This window comes from Carassius auratus, chromosome 16 (assembly GCF_003368295.1).
Source record: "Carassius auratus strain Wakin chromosome 16, ASM336829v1, whole genome shotgun sequence".
NCBI lineage: Eukaryota > Metazoa > Chordata > Actinopteri > Cypriniformes > Cyprinidae > Carassius > Carassius auratus.
In genome coordinates this window covers 27,258,856-27,270,978 of record NC_039258.1, presented here as the reverse complement: position 1 = coordinate 27,270,978, position 12,123 = coordinate 27,258,856, and the positions used below count along the sequence as shown (strand labels likewise).

Sequence of the window (12,123 nt, the reverse complement as noted above, 5' to 3'; positions counted from 1 at the left end):
TGATAATAGGAAATATTTTTTGTCCACCAAAGTAGAATATTACAAATTTTGAAGGATAATTTGTCACATATTTCATCACAGGAATAAGTTACATCTTAAAATAAATAAATAACAGAACAGTTGCTTTAAATAGTAGTAATAATTAATAATTGTATGCAGCATTGGTTCCCCCTGGATGCATGGCAATTACTTTGGTTTTTAGATGTATATTTTACTTAAAGGTTATCTACACAAATAGTCGTACATACACTAAATACCTGCCTGACCATGGTTATCAATAAAACTGCTAAGTCTATAAAACTTTGTCTTTAAGAAATTCTAAAACGCAAATAAGCAACTAAATCCGATCCTTTAGCTTTTATTGAAAGGTGTCGCTTTAAATGTAGTCTCAGGGGGCGCATGTGACGTAGCACACGCTTCCAATCAATCGTTGGCTTCCATGTTTCAAGGGGTGGAGAAAAAAAAGAGAAAAATATGTGAAAAATGGCTACTGTACAGTCTGAATCCGAAGAACAATTAGGAGATAAACTCATTAACGGTACACTCGTTGAAAACAAACCTGAACTACAACCTGTATCAGCTACAGTAGCCGATTGTGAAACTGAGGTTTGTGCACAAGGAAGCGACGTAAAGGGAACGACTGACCCTGGTGTTCCGTCTTCACTAGCAAATGAAAATGCACCTCCACATGGCGTTGCTCTTTCACCACGCAACAAAGATGCATCAGGAATGTCCTGTAATTCTAAAGAGGAAGAGCAAACCGCGGACCTGCTGCTTAATAATGATAACCAAGATCTGGTTTCAGCGGAGCCCGATACGGACTGCGATGTGATGTCTGAACGTTTCCACAATGAAAACATCGGTAAGTACAACTTTGCATCAAGGACAGACCGTAAAGGGCACGCGCCGTTTTCCTGAACATAGCGTAGACTTGTGCAATTTAACACATCTATTTAGACGTGGAAAGAGCATGCAGAAACTCTTTGGGAGTTTTTTTTTTTCTGACAGCAATATTTTTTTTCTGTAATTGGCCTGTTTTAACCCAATCAGAAACACAACTGTTTGTTTAACCCTTTCATGCGTTAAGATCTAGATATTTTAATAGTAATAATTGCATGCAACAAATAAAGTTTTGTTTCAATACATTTTCTGCGTATCAGTAACCAGAGCCAGTCTGACATAAATATTAATAATAATAATAATAACAATTGTAGCATTTTCGGCTAGATATATTCAAGGCAGTTGTTACATACTTGCCACTGTCACTCATGCAGAATGTCAAATTTTTGCAGAGTGCAACAGTCTGGTTCCTGAAGTAAAAATCACATTAATTTCCTTCGTGGTGGAATTGAATTTTTAAAGAGACATACTTTGAGCTATCAGATTGTTATTGAAAGTTATATGGCATTGTCACGGTAGGAAATCCAGTGTTTCCTCCGTGTCATGTTTTGTTATTGTTTTTGTACTTACGTTGTCTCCATGTGTTCGTTTAGTTGATTGTCATCACCTGGGTGTTGATTGTCTCGCTCCAGCTGATCGTCATCATACCTCTGCTACTTATACTCACCTCGCTCTCTCTCTGTGGTCAGATCCTCTCTTATGTCTCCACGTACAAACTGGATTACCGTCTTCCGTGTTTGTGTGCTGGTTGGATTCGTGTTGTCGTCCGCGTGTCAGTGTTCCGGTCTGTTCCTGGTTCTAACCATTGACCACCTTCACCTGCACCGCTGACTTCACCATCCCGCTCTTCGCACGCCACCGTAGACCTTCCTTGCCATTGCCAACACTCTGGACATTCCTTATCAATAAACAACATCTGATTGCCTGCAATTGCTTCCTCCTCTTTTGTCTGTCGTTACAGTAGGATCTGACCGTAACCTCTCCGGCACAAACAATCGGTTCGGTGGGCAACGAGCCGGGGGCGTTACCCCTTCTAAGGCGGTCAACACCTTCGATTCGACCTCCCATCTGAGCGCGGAGATAATGATGGTCCCCGGTAAAATGGGCTCGGGAGTAGCAGTACGATCGGAACGCTCAAAAAGACGGGATAAAGCATCGGGTTTGATGTTTTTGGAACCCGGCCGGTAAGAAAGTGTAAAATCGAAACGACCGAAAAACAATGCCCACCGAGCCTGCCTGGAGTTAAGTCTTTTGGCGGTTCTAATGTATTCGAGATTCTTATGGTCTGTCCATACAATGAAAGGTACACCCGACCCTTCAAGCCAGTGACGCCATTGTTCCAGTGTTGCTTGTCACCCAGGGGTTAGTAGAACTAGATTTCTGGTCAAGCAACGATTTTGGTGGCCTGGTATGGCTCGTGACGTCCACGATTTCGTCTTGGCTTGTTCAGTTTGCGCTATTGGTAAGACTTCCAATCGACCTCCAGATGGGTTACTCTTACCGCTGTCTGTCCCTTCAAGACCCTGGTCCCACATTTCGCTAGATTTTATCACCGCCCTCCCGCCCTCTAAAGGCAATACGGTGATTTTAACCGTAGTGGACCGGTTCTCGAAGGCGACTCATTTTATTCCCTTGCCCAAATTACCTTCAGCCAAGGAAACAGCGGTAGCTGTCATTGACCACGTCTTCCGCATACATGGCCTCCCGACAGACGTGGTTTCTGACAGGGGTCCCCAATTTGTGTCCAAATTTTGGCGAGAGTTTTGTAAATTGTTAGGAGCGACTGTTAGTCTTTCTTCCGGGTTCCATCCCCAGAGCAATGGTCAAACCGAACGAGCCAATCAGGATGTCGAGAGGGTTTTGCGATGTTTGGTTTCCAATAATCCTTCGTCCTGGTGTCAGCAACTCTCAGTTGTGGAGTACGCACACAATTCTTTGCCAGTGTCATCTACGGGCATGTCTCCATTTAAGTGTAGTTTAGGGTACCAACCACCTAATTTTGTCAGTACGGAATCCGAGGTTTCGGTCCCCTCCGCACACGCATTAGTCCAGAGGTGTCACCGCACCTGGACCAGAGCTCGCAGAGCTCTGCTCCAGGCTAGGTCGCGCACCAAGGCTAAGGCCGATCGCCACCGGTCGAAGCCTCCCCGTTACGTCGTCGGTCAAAGAGTGTGGCTTTCTACCCAGAACATTCCTATGCGGTCCGTTTCTAACAAACTTGCTCCCAAATTTATTGGCCCGTTTTCTATTACCAAGATTATTAATCCGGTTACCGTGCGTCTTAGCCTTCCTCCGGCGTACAGGAGGATTCATCCCGTGTTCCACGTCTCCAAAATTAAATCGGTGATTTCTTCCCGTCTTAATCCGCCTGCTCCGGTTCCCCCCCCGCCTCGTCTCGTTAATGGGGAAACCACCTATTTGGTTAATCGTATTCTGGACTCTAGACGGAGGGGACGCGGTTTTCAGTACTTGGTGGATTGGGAAGGTTACGGTCCGGAGGAGAGGAGTTGGGTTCCTGCTCGGGACATATTGGATCACCACCTTATAGATGATTACAATCTACAGGTAAAGCAGGCTGGGAACGTCAGGTGACGTCCTAGGGGAGAGGGTACTGTCACGGTAGGAAATCCAGTGTTTCCTCCGTGTCATGTTTTGTTATTGTTTTTGTACTTACGTTGTCTCCATGTGTTCGTTTAGTTGATCGTCATCATACCTCTGCTACTTATACTCACCTCGCTCTCTCTCTGTGGTCAGATCCTCTCTTATGTCTCCACGTACAAACTGGATTACCGTCTTCCGTGTTTGTGTGCTGGTTGGATTCGTGTTGTCGTCCGCGTGTCAGTGTTCCGGTCTGTTCCTGGTTCTAACCATTGACCACCTTCACCTGCACCGCTGACTTCACCATCCCGCTCTTCGCACGCCACCGTAGACCTTCCTTGCCATTGCCAACACTCTGGACATTCCTTATCAATAAACAACATCTGATTGCCTGCAATTGCTTCCTCCTCTTTTGTCTGTCGTTACAGGCATGTAATTAATTGTTTATACTTTAAAATCCCCATGAAATCAGAATTAAAGGTTTTTTTGAGTCTCAATATGTTAGTCTTAAGGTTAACTATAAGGCAGTGTGCTCCTAAACATTTGCATTTTGCATTTAGAAGATATAAGCATTCAAAGCTTGCAGTTCGTCTCTTCCGCCAAAACTGCTCAGTGATTTTTTATTTGTATTTTTTGATATCACATTATACTTCATCTTCTCTTCAAATTTTCTGACTAGGGATGTAACAATTCACTCAACTCACGATTCGATTCGATTCACGATTTTGATTTCACCAATCGAGTCATGATTTTAATTTTTCTATTTTTACAAAATTATATTTAAAATAAATTGTCAAATTGTAAAACATGCCTTTTATTATTGCTTGGACAAATTTGCATATTTTGTTGGTTTTTATTAATTCTATTGTATTTAATACCTTTTTGTTGCCAACATGTCACGCTTTTCCACATTCTTTAGATGAGCTACAGTACAAATTTTATAAAACTGACAAAACCGTTTATTACAATTCTAAATGTGAATGACTGCCACCTATTGGGTACATTGGAAAATACTTATTTTATATTATTTAATGTTTTCCTGCTATCACTCTATAGGGCAAGAAACCGAAAAAGAAGAAACAGCTGACAAAACTACAGAAAATGTCATAAAAGAGTCAAAGCATACCAGAGAGGAAGAACACCCACCAAAACGAGATGAAGATTCTACAAATGTAAGTGAAGTAGCCAAGTCTCATGTAGATGCAACACAAAACACAGAAGAGAAGATGGGAGAAGCAGGAGATCCCAAAAGCGCGGAAAAGGTTATGGACAACACAGAAGATAAGGAAAGAGAAGATGATCCCAAAAGTGTGGAGAGGGTGAAGAACTACACAGAAGAGAAGGAAGGAGAAGATCCCAAAAGCATTGAGAAGGTTAAGGACAACTCAGAAGAAAAGGAAGGAGAAGATAAATCTAAAAGTGATGGGACAGGCATAGTTGTCAAGCGAAGGAAAAGCAAACTGGAATGCAATGAATGTGGTAAAAAGTTCACTCGTCGGGAAACGTACAACCTGCATCGACACTTTCACATGCACCAAGATGAACAGGCTTCCCTTGTTTGTAAAGAATGTGGCATTACTTTTCAGCATCGAAGTGACCTCATCAAACACCGCAGTATTCATAAAGAAAACAGCCAACCGAGCCTGTCACATTCAAAACGCTCTGAGAGGATATACAAGGAACGGAGGAAATTTCAGTGTGAGCACTGCGGTATGTGTTTCTCGACAATGATGAGATTAAGGCTTCATGTTTGTGAACAGAATGTGGAAAAGCCTTTTCGCTGCCCTCTGTGCCGCAAAGAGTTCCAGTACAGGGTGTCCATCAATGCTCACATGCAGAGTCACTCAATAGATAGTCCTTATCGGTGCCAGGAGTGCAACAAAGGCTTTCAGAGTTTAGTGACGTTGCATATACACCAACGATCCCACGCTGCGCTGAAGCCATATGAGTGTCCAGATTGTAATTTGGTCTTCAAGCATCGCTACGTCATGGAGGACCATCGACGCAGGCACACTGAAGAAAAAGCACATGTGTGCAAAATCTGTGGGAAGAACTTCAAATACAGCAGCCTTTTGCAGCAGCACCAGTATCTCCACACAGGCCAAAAGCCATACAGCTGTTCATACTGTGGGAAAACGTTTGCTTTTGCACAAAACATGCGAGCACATTGTCGGCAACACAAAAAGATCTCCACTAGGTCTGAGGCATGTATTACAAACCATAACGTATCTCTTGAAGGGCAAGGAGGTAAAGCGAAAGGAAATGTTGAGCAGCAGCGCAACTGTCCTCTGTGCCCTCAAATTTTTTATGCAGCATCTGATTTAAGAGCACACATGTTAATCCATGAGGCAGAGTATGAAAGGATGTGTAACGGCAAAAGATTCGATAAGGTCTATGCCTGCCAGTATTGTCCTCTTAAATTTCAGTCAGAATCCATGCTGCAATCCCATTCACAAACACATATGACTAACATTTTGGGTTTAAACACGACACATATCACAAATCAGGTTAAAGCGGTACTTGAAAAGCAGGATGATGTTGGTATGGACGAGGCAGATATTGAAAGTATGTTGGGCGTAGGGGCATTAGAGGACCAGACAGAGAAGAAACCGTTCAGGTGTCGAGACTGTGGAAAGTGCTTTCGTTACCGATCAGTTTTAGAACTTCACATGCGCATACACAACAAGGGTTATCAGTGTCAAGTGTGTAAAAAATCTTTCAGATTTAGTAGCTATTTGCAGCAGCATTCAATTATCCACACCGGGAAGAAGCCATTCAGGTGCCCGGACTGTGGTAAGGATTTTGCATTTCATCACAACATGAAAACACACCAGCGGCTGCATCAACAAAAGCCGTTTCGCTGCACACAATGCCGTAAGGGCTACAGTGACGAGAGCCAGCTTCAGCGGCACATGCTTTCCCATACAGGTGAGAAACCTTACAAGTGTCATCTGTGTGACAAGAGCTTTGCTTTAGCGTACTTGCTCCGAGACCATCTAAACACTCATACAGGGGAGAGACCCCATCGATGCCAGGAGTGCCATAAGTCATTTCCTTGGCTTAGCAGTCTCCTTGTGCATCAAAAGATTCATGTCCGTAAACGGCAAGGCCAGAGTCACGGTTATCCACTGTCCATACATTCTCAAAGAGGCAGAGTAAATACCGGCAGGAGAGGTAGGCCAAGGTTAGATCGAGAAAATGGAAGAATGGCGCCTCTGTCTGGTAGAATCATGCCAGAAACACTGTTGCCAAATGTGGTTCCACACCAATCCCATAGGTTCGACGCAAAAAGACATCAACGCATTCATCTTAGATCACAGCACTTGCACACTACAAGTCATTCCCAGCAGATTAATTTGCAGCAAGAATGGCAGCTACAAATGGCGCCTTCATCAGAAGAACTGCTGCACTCTCAAATGCCTTCAAATGTATTGGAAGGCCAGCCAAGCAATGCAGTGCAGATGCAGTGGCCAGGAAGTCAGCTTAAGACGAACTTGCCTAAATGTGATGGTCTCCCAGAGGTCCTGCACCAGCAGCAACCTTTTCAAGAAAATGTACTAATGTCAACACAATCTAATCATTACTCGGAGAGAAGCATGTCTGAAACAGAGCAAAAAGGCAAGCATTCACAACACCCCGTGGACAGGCCTTCACTTCTGGATGGAAAAAGGCAATCACCGAGAGCAATTCAAGACCTGCAGCAGTCGCAGTGGCCAATACTCTGTGATTCGGTGCAAACAGCTAAACCAGAGCTGTTCAAAACTTCATCAGAAGATGGCAATGTAACTGTTGACTTAGAAGCACCACCCAACAAGGAATCTGATAAACTCACTCATGATTTGCAAATGCCAAATTCCACTGGTCTGGCTAAAACAGAGATGGGTCATACTGGTGGTATAGTCCTACACGCTGTTGCTTCTGGTCTACAGAATACCACTGCATGGGGTATGAAAACATCATTAGAAATGTCTACATCCATGGGCTTGCAAGAAATACCTGGAGAGTCATTAGAGAATCAGCAAAACAGACTAATCCAGCACTTGCCTCAGCAAATGCAGGTTCCACAGCAGCTTCTTCAGCAACAGCTTCATCAGCCACAGCTCCAGCAACAGACTCAGATACCTCATACTTGGGTTAGTGCAACTCCTACAAACCAGATGGGACCTGTGAACATCCCGTACTCTCCAGCTCATTTTCCCCTTGGGGATAGACCTCCAATGTGGGGGTTTCAGGCTGCTCCAGTTGTTTCTCAGACCCTTGTAAATGGACCAGTTCAACAAGGTCACATCCGGGCACAACAGCACGTAGCTCTGATTTCTGGCCAGCAGATTCCTCTAAATCAGCCTACATCTTTTATCTCACCCCATTTTCCTCCACCAGCTCTAAATATACCTGCTCCGCATCCACTGCATTCTGTTGGAAGGCAACTGCCAGGTCCGTTACCACAAGGCATCTTCTTTACCTCACAGGGCACCATAAATGAGATGCCAATCATTCCACAATTAACAAACTTACCTCCGTTAGCCCAACAAACTGAGTCACACCAAATGGGCAATAAATTGCCTTTTGCCCCAGATCACCTGTTTCAGTGCATGATATGTGGTTGTTCTTTGCCTGGAGAACTAGAATTACAGATGCATTATATGCAACATGCACAGCGAGATGTCTGAGTTAGATTTTAGAAATGATATACTTGCAAAACAACAATAGCTCAGTTTGGACTGTCTCTTTGCAGTTTTATTGTACATTGCTGTTAAGCTGCTGGAGTGTGTTGAAGATTTAAAATGTATTAATGTTTTTATTCAGTTATTAAATTTCCCAGCTGAACATATATCCTAGTTTCATTTGTTTTATTACCCCATACAATAAACCACACAAACAAAATTAAAATTATTCAAATATTTTATAAAGAACTACAGTGTTATAACAATTTATAGTCAAGTTGCTGAAATTATAGCCTACGTTATCTTATGGTCTTTTGCAAGTAATATGATGGTGTTTAAATTGAGTCCCAATAGTTTTAAGAATTAATGAGCATTGCTACTCCTTTTAACATTTTAATAATGTGCACTTTGTGTTTGTAAATAGTGGAGGTAATATAATGCAAAGTTTATTTATGAGTTTGTGCATTTTGTTCTAGATTTAACATTTCTAAAGTAATCGGCATGCCATGGTGTATATGCAATATAAAACTTTCTGAAAAGTTGTAATTTATTTTTTCCTCAGCGTCTCTTTAAACATTTTTATTTGTTATAATAGTAGTAATTTGACATTTCCAGAGGTCAAGTCAATAAAGTAAAAACAAGCAACTGATCTGAGGATGAACGTGAACTGCTTTTTTTCACATTTAATTAAGAAGTCCATATTTGTTTAAATGTATGTAAACATAATCATATAATCTTTATATATATATATATATATATATATATATATATATACACACACACACACACACAATGTGATAAATAGGATTTTTATTCCATTAAACGTTTTTGATGCACTGAAATGTATTGTTACCAATTACAATATCACAAAAAATACTAGCCCAAGTAAAACCAAGCTTACTGCATAAAAGTGAATCATCACTAGTCACAAGTGTGAAGTCATGACCTGGTGGTTAGGGAGTTTGACTCTGGGTGTGTGTTCATGGTTTGTGTGTGTTCACTGCTGTGTGTGTGCACTTTGGATGGATTAAATGCAGAGCACGAAGTCTGAGTATGGGTCACCATACTTTGCTGAATGTCACGTCACTCACTCAAATTATAATAGAACAAATGAGAAATATTACGTTGTATAAAGGAAATTAATACTCTTCACTGTATAAATTCAATATACATTAATTCTTCCTTATTTTACAATTAATATTATTCAGTCAAGGACAGTGAGTGATTTTCTTTCTGATGTTTGATTTACATTGTTGACACAAATGGCAACAAGCAGCTAGCTGCTTTAAAAAATAGTTCACCCAAAAATAAAAATTCTGTTGTTGTTCTAAACCTGTATGAGTTTCCCTCTGCTGTTGAACACAAAATAATATCTTTGGAACAATACTGGTAACCAAAAAATAAAATAAAAAAATTAATACACTATTGGGGACAATGGGGACCAGAAACTTTCTGGTTATGAACATTCTTCAAAATATATTCTGTTATGTTGAGGGGAACAGAAAAATTAATATAGGTTTAGAATAACTTGAGGGTGAGTAAATAATGACAGTATTTTTATTTTGGGGTGAAAATCTCATCATATAATGCAAGGATCTCAAATAGACTACTACTAAACTTGCTTTATCTTTAACTGTTAACGTTGATGTAAGATTTCAGCCCCGCTGCTTAATGTCCACAAATAGTTTAAAATTATTTGTTTTTAAAACCAAAATGCTTAAAACTTAATGACACAAAAAAACAATTGACATTTTTTCTACCAGGTTATTTCCCATTTAATAATCAAACAAAAGTCTAGAGGAGTTACAGGAAAGAACATTTATGGGCTATGAAACATGAATATAATTAAATAATTCTAGAAAATAATTAAGACAGATAATGTGTGCTCAATTAGTCTGTTACGGATTATTTTACTTATTATACAAGCACTTCTTTCATCTCTCTTGTGTAAAGATAACCACCGTCGATGCTCAGCAAAAAAATAAATATAGGATTTATATAGATATACCCATACCCTATCATCATGTGTCCTTCCAGGCCATGCAACATAGTGTAAACATCTAAGAAACTACAAACAAAATGCAGCAAATTGTGATAGCCTAAATAATTAATTAAACAAAGGAAAGAAAACTGTCTGTATAGTTACTTGCCACATTTTGTGACTATGCCTTGTGCTGGACAGTAAGTGTAGTGCTAGTCTGCTTGCTGCGTTTTGGATCATTTCTGTGAATTCCACCATAAGCATTACCTGGACAACTGGGACTGTCCCCAAGAATGTGAGGAATGACCTGTGGTTGATAAACAGATGACAGTGCATCTGCTGTTTCGATTCGAGTTGCCTTGTCGTCGTTGACCATTGTTTGCAGGAATTAGTTTCTGTATTAATGAAAACTTAAAAAATGTAAATGTTTGCAACAAAAATGAAAACATAGCATTAATGATTCCACCGAAAATTTGTTTAATGTAATTATTATATTTGTTCTGTTCTGTTACTACTTTTTATATAAAACAGATTAATACAGACAACTTCAGAACAAAAGTCAGATTAAAAAATTTACAAGATTATGCATAAATCAATCAAATGCCTGTATTACAAACATGCCTAGTCACCTAAACTGTAAAATATGACATCATTTACACACCCTCATGTTGTTTCAAAACTTTGTATCCAAAGTCATGCAGGTCCTTTGTACTACAGCTGGTAAAATAAGTATTGAACGAATCACCATTTTTCTCAGTAAATATACTTCTAAAGGTGCTGTTGACATGGATTTTTCGCCAGATGTCGGTAACAAACCAAGTAATCCATACAAAGAAAGAAAGCAAAACAAATAAGTTCAGAAATTAATTTCTGTGTAATAAAGTTTAATGACACTGGGGAAAAGTATTGAACACACGTAGAAAGGGTGCAAAAAGGCATGGAAAGCCAAGACACCAGCTGAAATCTATCAGTAACTAAAGCAGTCCTGACTCTTGTCAAGTATGCTTTATTGTCAATTCTTCCACATGTACAGTACATACATACATACAGATAATTGAAATTGCGTTACTCTCGGACCCTTGGTGTATACATATAACACTAACATTAGACCATTAAATACAGATAAAATATAAAGTACAACTATACCAATACACAAATAGGTCATGTAAAAAGAAAGATAAGTAAAGCATCACAAGGCACACGGCAGATAGAGTGCAAACCAGTGAAGTAAACAAACAGTGCAGATATAATAATTGTAGTGCAAAGAGCTTATTCGGTCTGATTAAAGTGTCAAAAATAAACTTACAAAAGAGGAATGAGGCCAGTTAAATGCTGAATGAGGTAGTGAGCAGAACAATGCTGCACAAAGTGTCTGTGTAGGTCCCAGGTCGGGAGGGAATTCAGCTTCCTGCCAGCCTGATAAATTAGGCTGTCCTTCAGTCTGCTGGTCCTGGCCTGGTCTCCTCCCTGATGGCAGCAGACTGAAGAAGCTGTGTGATAGGTGGGTGGAATCGCATGCAATGCAGAGGGCTTTACGGGTGAGACGGGTTCCTTAAATGTCCTGTAGGGAGGGGAGGCAGACACCAACGATCTTCTCAGCTGCTCTCACTATGCGTTGAAGGGTCTTCTGGCAAAACGTGTTGCAGGCGCCATACCACACAGAGATGCAACTAGTCGGGATGCTTTCGATGGCACCTCTGTAGAAGGTGTACATGATGGTGGGCGGGGCTCTGGCTCTTTCAGTTCGCGGAGGAAGTAGAGATGCTGCTGTGCTTTAATGACCAGTGCTGCAGTGTTTTCGGTCCAGGAGAGGTCCTCTGTGATATGCACACCCAGGAACTTGGTGCTGCTCACCCTCTCCACTGTCACACCGTTGATGGTCAGAGGAGCATGCTGAGTGTGCACCCTCCTGAAGTCAACAGCAATCTCCTTCATCTTCTCCACATTCAGAGAGTTGTCCCTGCACCACCCAGCCAGGAG

At 41.0% G+C, this 12,123-nt stretch overlaps 1 protein-coding gene across 1 annotated transcript; it reads left to right on the top strand.

The window, feature by feature from the left end:
- The first annotated feature begins 408 nt into the window (after positions 1-408).
- On the top strand, positions 409-8,329 carry LOC113116697 (zinc finger protein 197-like). The gene is made up of 2 exons (XM_026285011.1): positions 409-862; positions 4,555-8,329. The coding sequence occupies exons 1-2, from the start codon at positions 484-486 to the stop codon at positions 8,166-8,168; spliced, it is 3,993 nt and encodes a 1,330-aa protein (XP_026140796.1). The 5' UTR covers positions 409-483; the 3' UTR covers positions 8,169-8,329.
- Positions 8,330-12,123: the final 3,794 nt, after the last annotated feature.